This window comes from Mercenaria mercenaria, chromosome 17 (assembly GCF_021730395.1).
Source record: "Mercenaria mercenaria strain notata chromosome 17, MADL_Memer_1, whole genome shotgun sequence".
NCBI lineage: Eukaryota > Metazoa > Mollusca > Bivalvia > Venerida > Veneridae > Mercenaria > Mercenaria mercenaria.
Window position 1 is genome coordinate 46,378,537 of NC_069377.1, and position 16,972 is coordinate 46,395,508.

Sequence of the window (16,972 nt, forward strand, 5' to 3'; positions counted from 1 at the left end):
CCATGTAATCTTCATTTATAAGCTGTATGACATCGAGTTAAAATCGGCTGATTCTGCCAAATATCTAGTTGTAACCATCAGCAAAGACCTATCATGGACCAATCATATTAACAACATAACATCCAAAGCAAATAAATCCCTAAGATTCCTCAAACGAAATGTTAAAGCCCCAAATAAAAGAGTCAAAGAGGTTGCATATAAAACTTATGTTAGATCCCAGTTAGAATACTGTTCCACCATATGGCATCCATGGCAAAAATACATTTACACCAGTAGTGTTTCCAAAATAAATCAACTAAACTGGCAAACCCTAGAACAGCGAGGTAAGGTCAGTGCAGTTACAATGTTGTATAAGATCCAGCAACATCTTGTTTTTGTATACCACAGTCACCTAAGTCACTAGAAAACTATTTGATACCGTATTCAACGACACATTATCATGCAAACTCCTTTTTCCCAGAAATATGCGTTTGTTGAATAGTCTCCCTGTGTCTTTGCAAGCTAGTCTCAGCTTCTGAATATTTTCTGGGCAGCTGTCACCCTTCTATCAGTTCTAATTCAACTTCTGGCTTTTACTTTTAACCTGGCCTGTAAAATAGGTCTTTTACTTTATCTTTGTGATGCACATATTTTTTTTGTATTTTTACTATTTTCAGCTGTTATCCCTGACAACGCGCCTGCTAGTCATAATTATAAATGATTGCTAAGCAGTAGAACATAGACATCTTAAAAGGACCAGAACAAATACACCACCGAGTCCATCTACTGGGAGACTTTTTATAGCCGCCGCCACACGGCACTTAAAAATTGCTGTTGTAGTTAATAAAATCTGTAAGAAAACACTTTGAAAGTTATAAACGCAACCAAGCAAAATGATACAGACTCCATTTGATCGTGCCTGTTAGTGAGAGATAATGAAATGTACTAAATCTCTCATCCCCTCTAAGACCACGCCTAGAGTTGACAAAAACACGGTCTTTATTTCCAATAGTTACAGGTAAAATACACTGAAAATGTTGAAATCGGAACGGAATCAGTCTTACTGTTCATAAACCAATAGATCTTTCTTTTTAAATTTAATTAAAGTACGCTCTTGTTCGGTAAATGATTGGTAGAGACAGTTATCGGGATTTCAACGCATAACGCTGCAATACTGTTTTCTACAGACCGAAAAAAAAAAAACATTTATCTACCTTACGCATATAGACCTTTCTTCAACCTTTTTCGACAACAATTATCTCCCCTTTCATTGAAAATAAGAAAAACACTTATTAGACAATAATTATAAATTTAATGCCATAAATCAATGATCACACGTTATATAAGGAAATATAATAGAACAAAACTTATGACCAGCACTGATATTCTTATGAATATCCACTTAACCGTCATATCTTATTAACTGACACAATATGACGGAAAAACATAATCAACATAATATTGTATAAACAATATTTCTCAGCACATAACCTACTTAACAAATATTAATACGGCATTTACTAAATAAACAATTACAACAAGACATCACTATGTAAGTTATGAGTTATTCAACTTCACAACATGATAAGGTAAATTTTAAAAAATAAAACTGAGAATTTGGCGGTGGGTGGGTGGGAAAAGTTTAATTGAAAAAACGTGTGATTGTGTCAAATTCACTTACAACAGTGACAAATACTATAAAAAACAAACAGAGGCCGGGCCTCAACAAAACAACTTAGTTGGACCAATCAGTATGAATATAACAGACTACTGCCACCAATGAAAAAGGATTTTACAAAGAAGGAAAAATACCCAAATGTTCCGAATTACCCACAATATCAGTAAGGCAATTATATGCCCGATAATTAAATATTTTAATTTATTAAAATAAACCAATTATCTCCCCTTTCATTGAGAATAAGAAAAACACTTATTAGATAATAATTATAAATTTAATGCCATAAATCAATGATCACACGTTATATAAGGAAATATAATAGAACAAAACTTATGACCAGCACTGATATTCTTATGAATATCCACTTAACCGCCAAATTACAGCCAAATAAAGCAAAAAACAAGCAAATGAAAATAAGCATAAATAAATTATAATAGGCGAATGCCTAAAATGAAGCAGAATGAGGACAACATGCAAACAACATGAACTAAAAATGAAATATGAAACAAGCATTAGGAAGGCAACATAAAAGGCAAACAATTAAATGTCTTTCTAAACAAAGAATATGTGACTTGACTACTCAATGCAGCAAAGGGTATGTCATTTTCACTATGCCGCTATTATATTGTTTCTAAATAAAACCACTACGTAGCCTAAAGGATAAATGTCAAATGTCTAGTCACATATCTTTGCACTGAATCAAATCATGCCGCATGAAGCATATAATAACTATAATTCATTCAAAAATAACTAATGGCGATGCAAAACTGGGTAACTAACATTCGCCTACCTTGCCTTATCTGACAAAATGAATCAAGATGAATGTACGGTGTTTGAATGACTGAAATGACAAAAATGATAAAGATGATTACAGCTATTTTCAGAACATACTGCAATTCAATATACATAATTATAACTAGAAGTCATTAATATGACAAAGTGGGGATGACTCTATGAAAGAAATGACCCAATCTAGCTGAACCTTCCAAATTTAAATGCAGTCCCCCGTCTAATCTGGCAAAAAAATGATGTTTGATTTCCCCACAATGTAAAAAAGGTCTAAAAGACTTAATAAATTCGAAATTCAAATCTTTGGCTAATTTTGTGTCCAACTTTAAATTACATTCCTTGATCTTTTTCTCTGTGAGCTTGATATCTACTGGTCTCGGACGGATTGAAGAGACAATGATGTGAATTTCCTGTGAGATTTTACGAATTTTAGCCAAAAGATTGGTGTAATCAGCTAGCATGTCACTAACTGAGCAATTACGAGCTATATTGTTAGTCCCAACATGTAAAATGATGTAGTTGAAACCCTTTAATGATAAAAGGCCTTTCTCTAACAAGTAATGAATTTTGCCAATTGTTGCTCCAGGAAAGGATTTGACTGTGACACCCTCAATAGGTGGAATATGTTTGATGATGGAATCACCAACAATTACCACTTTGCGACAGTCTGGAAGAAACGTAATACATAATGTAATGAACTAATATACACTAAATTCTACAAGTTAAAACATGTTTAAACATACAACTTAAATGATAATTTTAGTTTTGTGGAGGAGACACTGCTTTTCAATAGTACTATAATTATGTAACAATAAACTGTTAACCTAATCAATGTTCCTGTATTCTGCACCAGCACCAACTTGCTATCCAGAAGTAAAATTTCACTCCCTCACATGAATTAAAGGTGACATACCAAAGAATACTGACTCAATGTGTTTCGTCAAATTGTCATTGAAAACCTATTTTCCATTTAATCATTACACTCACAACCCAGGGATGCGTAAGTCCATGTCTCTCTACAAAACTAAAACTGAAGAAATATATAAAATTATATACATACAATTCAAAATTTCTATTAAATAAATATCAACTTTCACTACAATATCACTCATCAATTGTGATCATCATGAAATATTTTCCAGTCATTCATTGTAACATTTGTGAACATCACGAGGTCAATCACTCATTGTTTATGTTCATTCTGGATTAAATTAAAACACACCTTAACACATTTATAATTATGTTTAACTGTCGTAATATCAAAATCTGTCTCCATTATAATCCACTTGTTCTAAACTGACGATTTATGTATACATGGTATTCATACAAGACTGAAATGCTAATATGAGGCTCTATGACACGAATTCAGTTATTAGAATTCCTGTCCAGAAGGTCTGCTCGTCCAACTGTAAACAGGTGATCTTCTCTTTTTCAGATAGAAGATACTGACTCATGACTTATCCACTCATATGTTTACTGCTGTATAATGTTAAAATTAACAAGTTATTTATTTATTTATAATTAAATAGATCTTGAATATACTAAATTACATCCAAATGTGAAGCTTTATGACATGACATCAGTGACAAAGGTATCTGTCCAGAAGGTCTGCTCATCCCACTGTAAACAGATAATCTTCTCCTTTTAAGATAGAAGATTCTGTTCCATGACACAATAACTCACATTTGTTACAAATTTCCATGCTCATAACCCTCACTCTGTATTTTATCAGAAATGTATTTTGACAATCTTAACTTATCTGTGAGTGAAAAATAAAGATATTTCTTATAAGCGTCTGATTTCCAATCGCCTAGTAATTGAATGATGTCAGCTGGAAGATTCAGTTGAAAGGCCAAAGTAGCCATGCCTCTCCTAAAAGAGTGTGTTGAAAAATGAGAAGGGTCCAGACCTATCATTTCAATGACTGAACGAAGTTTCTTTAAGTATGTATTATAAAAAACTGGTTTACCTGAATTCAAAATAAATAACGGGCAGGACATTGATCTAGGAATATAACCAATCATTCTATGATAAGCTTTCACTGGACATAACGGAGAACCATTTATACATGTCAAAGGTACCACAAGCAATCTTTCACCTTTTTGAATTGTTTTTGTCCACTTCATAGTAATTAAAAGACCAGTGGAGGTAACTCTAACATCCTTACTTAATAAGAATTTAGGATTAAGTAATTCCTTTTTGGTAGTGGGAACTAAATTAGATTTTCTTGCCAACAGAAAAAAGGCAAACAAAAATAGACACCAAAACGTGTTATCATCCGGTGAAGATAAATCTAGTACTCTATATATTTTCAATAATAGATTTGTAGTCATTGGATGTGCTTGTCTAACCATATGAAGTTTTGTTTTAGACATGCCTTTTAAAGAAAGATTTAATAAAAAATTATTGATGTGTTCAATTTTTGCACCCAAAAGTAAATGCATGATTTTAACTCCACTAATGTAGTTTTTAATAGATTCTACAGATTTAAATGACCTACTCAAAAATTGAGCATAAAGTTGTAAGGTCTCTGTATCTGCTGGTAATGGACAGAATTTAAAATAAGTACAAAATAATAAAAATGATTCCCACTGAGTATTTAAATTTCTCCTGGATCCTTCTGCATAAGCCATTCTGTTAGATTTTGTAAGATCATCTTTTAAAGTCCTAATTTGTGACTCTGTAAGGAAACAAATAAATTACCAATTATTTTTGAACTCAAAATCATTATCAACAACAGTACATTCTGAAATATTTTCATCCTTTACTAACGCAAAAAATTGTTTTTGATAACTGTCATTCTTATGCCACCTGGAAAGACAATCAGCTATGCGGTTTTCACTTGTAAGGATATGTTGGGCTCGTATCTCAAATTCATTAATTGCAGCTATAAAACATACTTCTCTGAGACAGGACTGTAAAAAGGAACATCTTGCTTTACCAGTATTCAATGCAATGCAAACAGACAAATTGTCACATAACACAATAATACGACGGTGTTTGAAATTACTTCCCCATAAATGCAAACATACCACTAAGGATAACATTTCTAATGCCCCTATATGTAAATTTTTATCTAGAATATAAACAGGAAACTGAACATGGAAGTAATTACCTTCCCAGTATCCACCACAACTCTCTAAGCATGAATCTGAAGAAAATATTTGATCAGGTTCAGACCAATCACCCAATGACATTAATGAAACCCCATTGTACAAAGAGAGAAATTCATTCCACCACAGCAAATCCTTTTTAACTTCAGAAGGAATGTGAGATTGCTGTAAGGCATCTCTCTCATATAGCTCCCTTAACCAGTTTAGTAACCTACTAACAAATATTCTACTGGGTTTTACACAAGCTCCAATGAAATTTAATTTCCCTAGTAATTGTTGTACCTCTTTCAAAGATGCTGTTTCCTTTTCTAACCAAATTGTAATCAATTTTGTAATTTCCTCTAACCTTTCAGGTGTAATTTCCATTGTCATTTTAATAGTGTTAAAAAGAACTCCTAAAAAAAGGCATAATTTGACAGGGGGGACAACTTTTACTCGATGACTCTTGTAATCCAGATCTTGACAAAACTTGACCTAATGTAAGATATGCAAACTGTGCATTTTCTAATTTTTCAGCTCCTGCTAAATCATCTAAATAATTTAAAACAGATATACCTGTATATAGCATAAAAGAATAAATGCTATAGCATTAGTGACCTTCTGACAGATCTGAGCTGCACTTCTTAGTCCCATTGACAGTACCACATCACAAAATATATGTTTTTTTCCAAATGTAAGCCACCAGATTATAATTGAAAAAGGATTTTACAAAGAAGGAAAAATACCCAAATGTTCCGAATTACCCACAATATCAGTAAGGCAATTATATGCTCGATAATTAAATATTTTAATTTATTAAAATAAACCAATGAAATTCTAATGGAAGACTATGAGCAATAATTTGCATATACATAGTAGAAGATATTGCAAGAGGATGGCAGGCAGCTTGGTATATTTAAAGATTATGATCATAGATCTCATAATTTTTCATAAAAAGGGGCTTTAGTGCAGCTTGAGTATGTGTAGATCTTCTTTCAAAGAGTCGTTGATTTTAATAATTGACCGTCTTTAATAAGTCATTGGTAGTTTTCACTTTTCACAGAATGATCAAACTGAGCTAAAACAAACTGGTGCAAACATACATTCTAGCATAAAACTGCTGTTCTTGTCACTTTTCGGTGGTGTTTTAATAAGAGAGAAAACGTGTGTTAACAGAAAGATTCTCGCGTAAAACCATTTTATATATGCGCGTTCCATGGCAAAGCGTCTCCAAAAGGAATATTCAAATGGAAATGACGTCAACGTGAAAAAAAGGAAACAATTAGATATTCCTGTGCATTTCATGGAAATTTAATGACGTTGAGGGAAAATGTATTCATTTTTTTCCGCGTTTAACTCGTGATTCTGCAGACGTTATTAAACGAAAATTACATGCGTTATCCCCATAATGTTGCAATTCTTTACGTGTAATGAAGAATTTTTTTTTACTAAACTTCCTTTGGCGGAATACTTGCTCTACACAGTCCCTTGTTTTGCCTAAATAATGCTTTTCCACCAATTAGTTTTATCAATTAATGATAATAGACAACTGATTTAGACAATGTATGGTTTCTAATTAGACAGTATGCGTACTTTTTGCATATCTATCATGTCCCAACAGTCATGTAATGTCCATAATTTAATTCCAGATAGACATTGTTAAATGTCAAACAATAGGTCTGGATAATTGCAAATATATAATGCATTAGTGTAATAAAAATGTACCATATAACATTGGCTTCCTAAAAGGTCGGCATGAGCCAGTATTTGGTGTGATATCAGATATAGGGAACACTCAGACAGCTGAAGAGTAAACGATTTGTGATTAAACAACTTCCATATTTAACACTAATATAGCTGACAAATTTACAAAATTAACACATAAGTACAAGTGAAAAAAAAACTCAACTGTTTTGGAAGTTTGAAACCGTGTAATTTCATTTGTAACAAGAGAGGCGAAAAACGGGCACCTCTTTTCAATAGGCGCTTGCTTGTACACATTGTTTTCTGAATATCTACGTACGAACACTACTAGTACTGTACTGAACACAGTCTGTCTAGTAAAAATGAAATAGTATATGTTATAAAAATATTTAAAGATGGATGCGGACAATAAGAAAAGATCGTTTCCGGAAGTTCTAAGGGAGTTGATGGAGTCGAGTACTGTCCATGGTATTCCGAAAATAGCGTCCTCCCGCCAGGTGGCGGTAAAGGTCATGTGGTGTATTCTCATGATCGCGGGATTTTGTGTTTTAACCTTTCAGCTTGTGGCGTTATTCAGGTAAGAAAAATATCTTTATTTACGTATTAAAGCGGTTCTATCCACACCTTTTTTATTCTAGGCAAAGGTAGTCTGCATTTTGGCATAAACTGAAAATGACCGTTGTATCAGGCATGTTACGAAATGCTAAAACACGATATTAAACGTATTTTTAACCCTGCTAACTTTTTATAATGAAATTGTCCAGCTTTCAATTTGGACAGTATCATTAACTGTTAAAAGGGGTGCTTACCAAAAAGATACTGACTGAATTGCGAACAGTGCAGATCTTGATCAGACTGCAGGGATGTGCAGGCTGATCATGATCTACACTGGTCTCAAAGGTAGAATCAATTGCTTCCAGTATGATAAGGGTTAAATTTATTACATGTTTATCAGTGAATAATTGAAATATTAGAGTGTAGGTGGTTGCAATTTGTTGAACGCCATAGAAAAAGGCATGAATTAACTAGAAAATGTGTTTGTGTTCAGTGTATTCACTTGTGATCTTACATTTGACTCATCACATTGAAACAAACGTATATCATTTATATCTATTACACCCATACTTATGTTCCCACATCTCAAGGTATTTTCTGTTTTAGGACATTTCAGTCTCATCCTGTGCAGACAACAGTGTCACTGGATTTCAGTACACTTCGGTTTCCCGCCATTTCTTTCTGCAACATGAATCCAGTTAGAAAGTCCAAGATTGGTATGTCACAACAGCTGAGGGATACAGTGTTTCCAAAGGTATTGCTGCGTTGTATCGTGTTTGTCTTGTAACCATTTTAAAAGAAAAATCAAATGAAATATTTTCATTGTAAAATTTGTGTATTCATCGATAAAATGTCTACATAGCTTTATTGCTCAACAAACAATTTTTGGGAGCAATTTCAAAGGAGAATGTTTTTTTAAAGGATTATTTTTCTTAAATGCGACATCTCAATTGAGAAGACATGTTTTACTAACTAGCTTATATATAGTTTTCAAATCATTGCAATGCCCTAAAGTATTGAAAATGAGGTCTTAGAATTTAATTATTATATGGATTAAAGAAAGAACTGAAATAGTATAATGTAACCTAGAAACTTCATCTAAATGTATAACAAGCATGGCTGACATATACAATGAAACAAGTTTTGTCAACATCAATGATTGAAATTCTGATATTTTTTTTTGTATGTATGACGGATCTTGCCAGCATTTTTATTTCCCTTACGCTTCCACAACTGAGTGGAAAATGGAAACGTGTGTGTTTTTGTATTTTGCATAACATGCCTTCTGTTACTATTGCGTATGTTTGGGTTTCACCTAGCGGAGATAACTTTTATTTACACTGTCCTGTGACTTGGGAACATTGTGAGGGTAAGAGTGAGGTTAGGTGCACGTTGTTCGTTTTGTCTTGAGTGTGTGTTGGTATGATTGCTCTGTGTGACAGTGTGTGTGTGGGGGTGTGAGTTTGTAAACGCTGCCAACTGGGTAATTTCGTATGAATACACACCAACGTACTGGGGATACGCCTCGAACCGGGGAATTCCCCAGTTCATTTTAACAACACCACGTTATTCTTGACCTTCAAATTAGTCATACCTCGAAATTTGAGCTGATTCTGAGCGATAGAAATTTATTCCCCGGTACGCTGGTTCTGGTCATACACATATCTCACACACAATTAGAATTTTACAACGGTGTGTATCTTTCGCTATTTACTGCAGTTCCCCAGTTTACCTGTATACAACTCGTAGTACATACACACAAAGGTTTAAATTATTTTCACTAATTTAACATAATGATTTCGTCATTATAAGCTTATGAGTGAAAAGATTATGTTGATTAATTCATCAATTACCAATTAAATATCTTTTTACGTTCACAAGACAGTATTATATATTTATGTTACCGCATATCTTTTCCGGCTTATTGTGTTATGCGCTTTTATTTCTAAGTTAATGACTTGATTTGACAATACTTATGTTAAACTGAGAATATTATAATACACAGGAACACTACTCAGAATATACATTCTATATATATTCATCGCAACAAACTTTCAACTTCAGGCGCGGTGCTGAAATATACTAATTCCTTTTGAATTACCGTGCTGCATTTGAAAAAAATAAATGTAGTATTACCTCCAAAGATGTTCATATATTCAGCTCATAATGCAATAACCTATGTAAATTCAACAGTAATTAATACAGCAAAGCCAGAGAATTTTAATACAGTTTCGTTATTTGTAAAAAAAGAACAACAACATTTTGTACATTAACTTATTGATATTATTTACTACACATCAAAGAAATGCATATGAGGATCTGACTCTAGTACGTTTAAAAACATGATTAAGAACAGGTGAAAATAATAAAACCTATATCATACAGAAGCTAATTCATGCAATTATCTTAACACAGGATTTTCATGCTATTTTGTTATATTGTTTTGATATTGATTTTGTTCATCAATCGCAATGTGTTGAAAACTATGATGTCAAAATGTCCCAAAAGTAAAAGAGATACTAATACCTCTCAAAAACCTGTGCTGCATTTGAAACAGCATTTGTTATGTCATTACCTCCTACGATGTTTATACATGTATAATACATGTATAAGCAGCTGTCAACTTGTTACGCAATTATCTACGTATGTTGAAGAGTAGTGAATACTACAAAGCCGAAAGAGTTTAATACAGTTTTATTTTATTAAGTATTTGTCAAATTTAGAGACCACATTAAACAAAACATTAGTACATTATCTGATTGATTTTATCTACTACACATCAAAGAAAATGACACAAGGATCTGACTCCAATACATTCTTAAAACTGTTTAAACACTTGGAAATTCTAAAGCCTAGATCATAGCTTACTCGTGCATTTACCTTCACACAGGCATTTCATGCTATTTTTGCGCGATTTTTGTTTAGCGATCGCCAAGTCTAGAAATTCATGACAGAAAAATGTTTCAACAAAGCATAGGCTATAAAGTGTGTTGTACATGTCCGAAATAATTGTACGACGGTTCAAATAAAATGATAATGCTGCGGCTGCACGGGTTTAGGATCATTTGGCAAAAAATATAGAAACCGTGAGACATCAATTAAACACATGGGAATCACAGCAAAACAATTCTCATGCAAAATAAATAAATAAATAAATAAATAAATAAATAAATAAATAAAATAAAATAAAATTTGATGTTCACATAACGAACAGATGTTTCCTACAGAAAAACTGTCCCCAGATTCTGCAACCTGAAGCACACTATCATAAAACTTATATCATGAATTTGCTATATTTTAATAAGCGTCTTATCTTTATGAACTGTCGCTTTTAGCATTATAAAAGTTATTAAGTTGTTACACAAAAACCATTAACGTGTAAAGTTTGAAAGTCTCAGTGCGTTACTGACATACCAAGGGTAATTTTTACAATGCATAAAGTAATATTATGCTCATTAACCAAAAGGAGTTTTTTTCTGTCACTGACATTCCTATCATTCTACAATAAGTATGAATATGACATACAATTATATCTGCGCATGATAATTTCTTCAACTTCAGGTCCGTAGAAGTTCAATTTGATCAAAACAACGTTTTAAGAAATTTTGTTTGTTGGACGGGGTGGGAACGACCTCACTCACCTGCTTTTCAGTTTTGTTGATTCAGCGATGTATCACACCGTGCGTTTATTGCGGTAGCATTTTATGTGGTATTTTTGGGAAATAAAGAACGAAAATTATTGATGATTGAACTGACAGTGCTGATGAAATAGAAACAATCACAGTATTCTACAGATGAGTTCCCGAGGTATTAGAAAATACGCATCGTATGAATTCACAACTTATTATACATGTACTAATCGTTTGATTGAAACTTGAAAACAGAGAAATTTTATTGCGTTTGAAGGATTTTATTGAATATAAAGCTTTTAAAACATAACGATATTATTCGTTGTTACATATATGGTTATTTCATACTTCACTCATGTAACTGACCGACACAAAATAAAACATTTCCCTATTCGATGACACATTAACGCAGTATTTATTATGGGTTCAAGTATATTTATCTTTAGTTTTGACAGTGGCATACGTATGATTTACTGGTATCAATAGCATTGAGGGAAACATAAATTTATATATAATAATCATAAAGATACTTACGATATAAATGTTTTGATTAAAACAACAATATCAAGAATTTAAAATACCTATGACTGATTTCATTTTAATCTTCCTTGATCAGAACGATTTTTACACGAGCACTCCGTTTCTGCATGTACTTTGTTTTGAAAGAGTACTGATAAACTTTGCGGTAAATTCAGCTGTTGCTTCAGTTTTCATTCTCATACCTTTGTAATGTTTTACTTTATATACATTTTCGTGATCGAATTTCCAGATAGTTTTGTTTGCAATTAAATCATGTTCAGTTTCTAAAGGAAGAATCGTCACAAAATTGGGAAAAGACTTTCCAAGTGTGGGATTCGAACACACGACCTTCACAAATTTTGAAATATTAACTATATAAAGTCAACGTTTTACTGAAGCCTGGTTTTTTTAAAAAAAGATAAAAACAGAACCTTTATATGGGAAAATAGTTTGGAAACAAAATAACTATGACTGGAAATGCTGTAAACTTTGTTTAAGTCTTTTTTAATATTGATTGCTATTTTCCCGGGCAAGAAATAACGATTTTCTTGCAAAAGTCAGGGACTGCGAGTCATTGCGGAGTTTGAATTAAGATTCCCGGATTTTTATTCCCTGTTTCCGCATATCGATCCTAAAATTTTACTTTGCATCTAAATAAGCGCCAAATTCTTTTTTTCTAAGAAAATCGATTTTCGTTAACCTGTTATCGGAGAGAAAAGCGCAAATAAAAATAAATGCTTTGTTTCTGTCATTCTTCCTGATTTAGAGTCATGTGTTTGCCTCAGTTCTATCTTATTCAAATTAATTACCTACTACTATTGTTTTCGTCTCAAGCCTGAGTCATGAGTTGATATCCTACTCTGGGAACGCCATTTTTGTAATGCCTTATCTTTTTGAAACTTATCATTATTAAATAGCAAATAGCTCGCACAATAAAAGTCCGACAAGTTTGCATGAGCTCCTATAAAGCTTTTTATTTTACGTTAATAAACTTTAGTAACCCCTCCCCATAAAAATCCTCAGAAATCGGACTTAGAAATTCCATTCCGATATACTAAAGCAAGAATAAGTCTGATGAGTCATTAAAACATGGACTATAAGTAGCATGTAATTTGGGTTGATTTTATCATAAAAGCTGTCCTTTTTCAATACCAAAAAAAGCACATCAGAACGCCAAGAATGCACAAGATGGAACTACTGTTTTCAAAATGTTCCGGTGGGGTGGGGAGGGACAGATGGGGACATGCCCACGGACCCTACTAGTTGTTCTACTACAAATATTTTGCACCCCTTACACCAAATCCTGTATCCGCCCTGAGATTTGTGAATGCCTAATTAAATTTTTTAGTTAAAACATAAAGAAGGAACTAAAACATACAATATTACTCATTCTTGCAAACCAGACGGGGATTTCCGGTATCTTTACCGGTGCTGGAAAAGTCCATCTTACACCCCGGGATGGTTTAAGATGACTCTCGTGCTGTAAATGACGTATAAGAACTACATTTGTGTAGTAATTTATATTCTATTTAAAAAAACGGAATGGAAATTCAGTACCTTGACAGTTCCTATTGGTTCCTGATAGCATATTTCTCGATTCAAATCACGTTATTTTATCAAAAATTCATAACGTTACGCTGCAACTGGTAAAACAAAACCGGAACTAAACATTGTTGTTTGCTTTGAAACGTCATGATGTCTTTCCTCTTTACGGACGTTGGTATCCCGCGCTTTGTTTAAATATACTGCTATAAGAAATAGTTCTAAAAAAGAAAGCTGTTCAATTGATTTTATTTTTATTATTATTTCTTGAAACCGGTATGCAAGAAAAAGATTCTACCACTGGTTATAGGTGCAGATGGAAATATCCGGCTCTCGGGTAACTGTTAAGGCGGTAACTCGGCAGAGAGCCTCGTTACCACCTAAACAGTTACCCTCGAGGCCAGATATTCCTATCTGCACCTACAACCAGTGAAAGAATCTTATAATATCGAAGTTCAAAAGTTGCTGTAGGCAATGGAAAGTGATTTAAGCACACAACTGATAAAACCAGATACTGTTTTGTGCTTTATCATGTCTCTGCATCATGAGTCTGGTTTGTTCTTCGATTGTTCTATGTCTTGTCATAAAAAGTTATTTTAATGTTAACATTTGACATAGACAATTTTTGATTGAATGTCGAATGACTGACGTGCTACATGTACCTACATACAGAATATAGAACTTTCTCTATTGTCTGACCGCCTCTGTTTTCGGGTTAGAACCGCTGACTTAAAATCACTCGTAAGTACTCACTGATTAAGGGGCATGGGTTCAATCCTTGCTACCGACCAGGTCTCTTTATGTAAGAAAGATGACTACTTGATCTTTCCAGGAACGATTGTTGAGTAAACTGCCCACCTGACATAACTGAAAAAGTGTTTAAAAAGGCGTAAAATCCATCCAATCAAATTAAGTCCCTCGGTTGTCTTTTCTCATATATATGATATGTAACAGGAGCTTCCGCATTCACCATTTTAATAGCTAGTTCCTCGTTTCAACTTTACACACGTACCCGGTTAGTTATACACTTATACCTCATTTAGTCTTTACACTAACTCCCCGTTTAGTTGAAACACAAAATTCCACATTTCGTCTATACACAAACACCCGGTTTGTTACACATTCACCTCAGTTGGTTTAAACACAAAATTCCCCGCTCTGAATGTGAAAAATCTTCTTGCTTAACAATTGAAGATAGCTTTAATCTAAAGCCTCGGATAATTTTAAGATCATAAGAATAAGAGTTGATAGAAATATGATAACTGTAGCTACAGTAATAAAGAAGTTCCCAGTTGGTAGGTTTATAGCTTACATCCCCGATTGGTTGCGTTTACATGTATGTGTGTGTGTGTGTGTGTGTGTGTGTGTGTGTTGGTCGTCTACGCGTCCGCGTGCTGGGTTAATGTTTGGGGAAGCCGCGTTTTTTGAACGTGGTTTTCCCTGTTGGATATCTATCCTTGTTCTTTTGACACATCATATTTTTTTCACCACTAAAACAGTAGGTGCTAGGATATATTTGTTTGTGTATGATTTACCATTTCTTCGCTCTTGCAGTTGTTAAGACAATTAATTTATTGAAAAAAAAAAGACTTTAAACAATTCGATAATAAAATGAAGTATCAGTATCACTCAATACTTTTATTAGAAGATATTGCATATTTGTTTGTAAAAAAATATCACATTTATCAACAGGTGTTGTGATACGTATTAAACATGTAGCATTAGTAAAGGTGTAATTATAATGATCTATAGTACCTATAAGATACTACGTTATAATATATAAGCCCATTTGGCATGTTTTCATACTCGGAACCAACAAATAAGATCCGCCTCCGGAAGTATCAGGTAAAACCTCATAGGCAAACCCAGTATCGCTACTTCTGATTACAGGGTGTAAGTAAAATCAAGACTTGATTTTCTACCATGTTTACAACCACAGGAAAAGAACATGTTCGCATGCGATGTTTCAACTCTTTATCTAACAATGTGTGGAAGGAATACAAGAAGAAGCCAGTTCTATAAGTATAACAGTTTTATCATTGCAGAAACAGAAGTATACATTAGCTCCGACGGAAACTCCTACAGAAACAGACGAGACAAAAGCGCGCAAAAAGAGACAACTTGATCTACCAGACGCTTCAGCTTCAGCAGTGTCGGTTGACGTTTCTCTCCTTGAAACAAACGACACAGAAAATATTCCCTACTCCGGCGATTACGAGATGATAGATGAAGAATCTGATATTTATAATGCAAATAAAACTGTCAGAGACGTTTCAAACACAACTGTATCCGGTCTCTTAAAAGAAACCGTCAGTGGTGCTGCGAATGAAACTTTTACTGATGAAGCTGGTGAAGCCGTCACAGTTGCTTTAGATGAAACTTTTACAGATGAAACTGGTGAAACCGTGACAGTTGATTCGAATGAAACTTCTACCGAATCGTCCTATGAAAGCTCGACTTATTCTTCGTTTTATTATAACTATGACGAACATTATACATGGGACCTCTTCGACTACCACGGAAAGGAAGAAGGCAGTTTTAATCTTACAGCTTCGAATATAACGTATGAATATGTAGACATTACACTTTCTGAACATTATCAGGACCCCAAGGACAAGTGGGAGTTGGTGATAACAAAGTTCAAGACCGCGTACAGAAATGTTTCAGTGTAAGTTTTGCTCAATTCGATTATAAAGTTCGCGATAACAAAGATGTAAGATATAAGATTTACGCTTTCATAGCCGCGTAAAAATATCTTTTCTCTGATTTAATAATACTTTGTAGACGTAGGTTAAGCGTTTAAGTAACAACGTCGGGATTCATAAGAACTCTTGGCGACAGGAATAAGAATCAGCTGGAGTTTCCATGTCTTTCAGATATACAGAATATTCTTACATGGCTCGATTTGATTTCCAGTTAAACAAAGAAGGAGATCAAGCTCTGTATATTCTGCGATAACAACGGTTGATGACCGGACCGGTAAGAGAGCATTCTGACGTTAATTATGACGTCAAATTGCTGCATGAAGTCCAGTTCATTACTCCTCGGGTAAATGAAGTCAAGCATAATATTTATTAAAATATTTCAATCAGCATGTCAGAATGAAAACAATCAAGGCCTTCTTGTGACTTATTGTCTAATTTACGAAGGTTTATCGTTCAGATGCTTCGGTATTTAACCACTCGGGCTAACGCCCTCGTCCTTCAATTCCTACGCATCTGAACTCTGAGCCGTGGTAAATTAGACGATAAACCACTCGAAGGCCTTGATTATTGTTAAATTAATTGGAATATTGTCTTACTTATATGTATATGATTTTTGTTTTTTTGAAGAGCGAAAAGGAAGCGTATGGGACACCAAAGAGAAGATTTCATACAATACGCATCATTTGCTACACGGGAACAGAATGTGTCGTAAGTAAATATTGAAAAACTTTGTCCTGTCTAATCATCGAAACTTATTTCTTCTACTTTCATAGTGTTTGA

At 33.7% G+C, this 16,972-nt stretch overlaps 3 protein-coding genes across 3 annotated transcripts; 1 reads left to right on the forward strand and 2 right to left on the reverse strand.

Moving 5' to 3' along the window:
* Window positions 1-4,134: 4,134 nt before the first annotated feature.
* On the reverse strand, window positions 4,135-5,084 carry LOC128549996 (uncharacterized). Its single transcript, XM_053527815.1, has one exon. The coding sequence runs from the start codon at window positions 5,077-5,079 to the stop codon at window positions 4,135-4,137; it is 945 nt and encodes a 314-aa protein (XP_053383790.1). The 5' UTR covers window positions 5,080-5,084.
* A 61-nt stretch (window positions 5,085-5,145) lies between these two features.
* LOC128549997 (uncharacterized) lies at window positions 5,146-5,931 on the reverse strand. Its single transcript, XM_053527816.1, has one exon. The coding sequence runs from the start codon at window positions 5,929-5,931 to the stop codon at window positions 5,146-5,148; it is 786 nt and encodes a 261-aa protein (XP_053383791.1).
* Window positions 5,932-7,347: 1,416 nt separating this feature from the next.
* On the forward strand, window positions 7,348-16,904 carry LOC128549998 (amiloride-sensitive sodium channel subunit beta-like). Its single transcript, XM_053527817.1, has 4 exons — window positions 7,348-7,819; window positions 8,404-8,551; window positions 15,533-16,155; window positions 16,820-16,904. The coding sequence occupies exons 1-4, from the start codon at window positions 7,638-7,640 to the stop codon at window positions 16,902-16,904; spliced, it is 1,038 nt and encodes a 345-aa protein (XP_053383792.1). The 5' UTR covers window positions 7,348-7,637.
* Window positions 16,905-16,972: the final 68 nt, after the last annotated feature.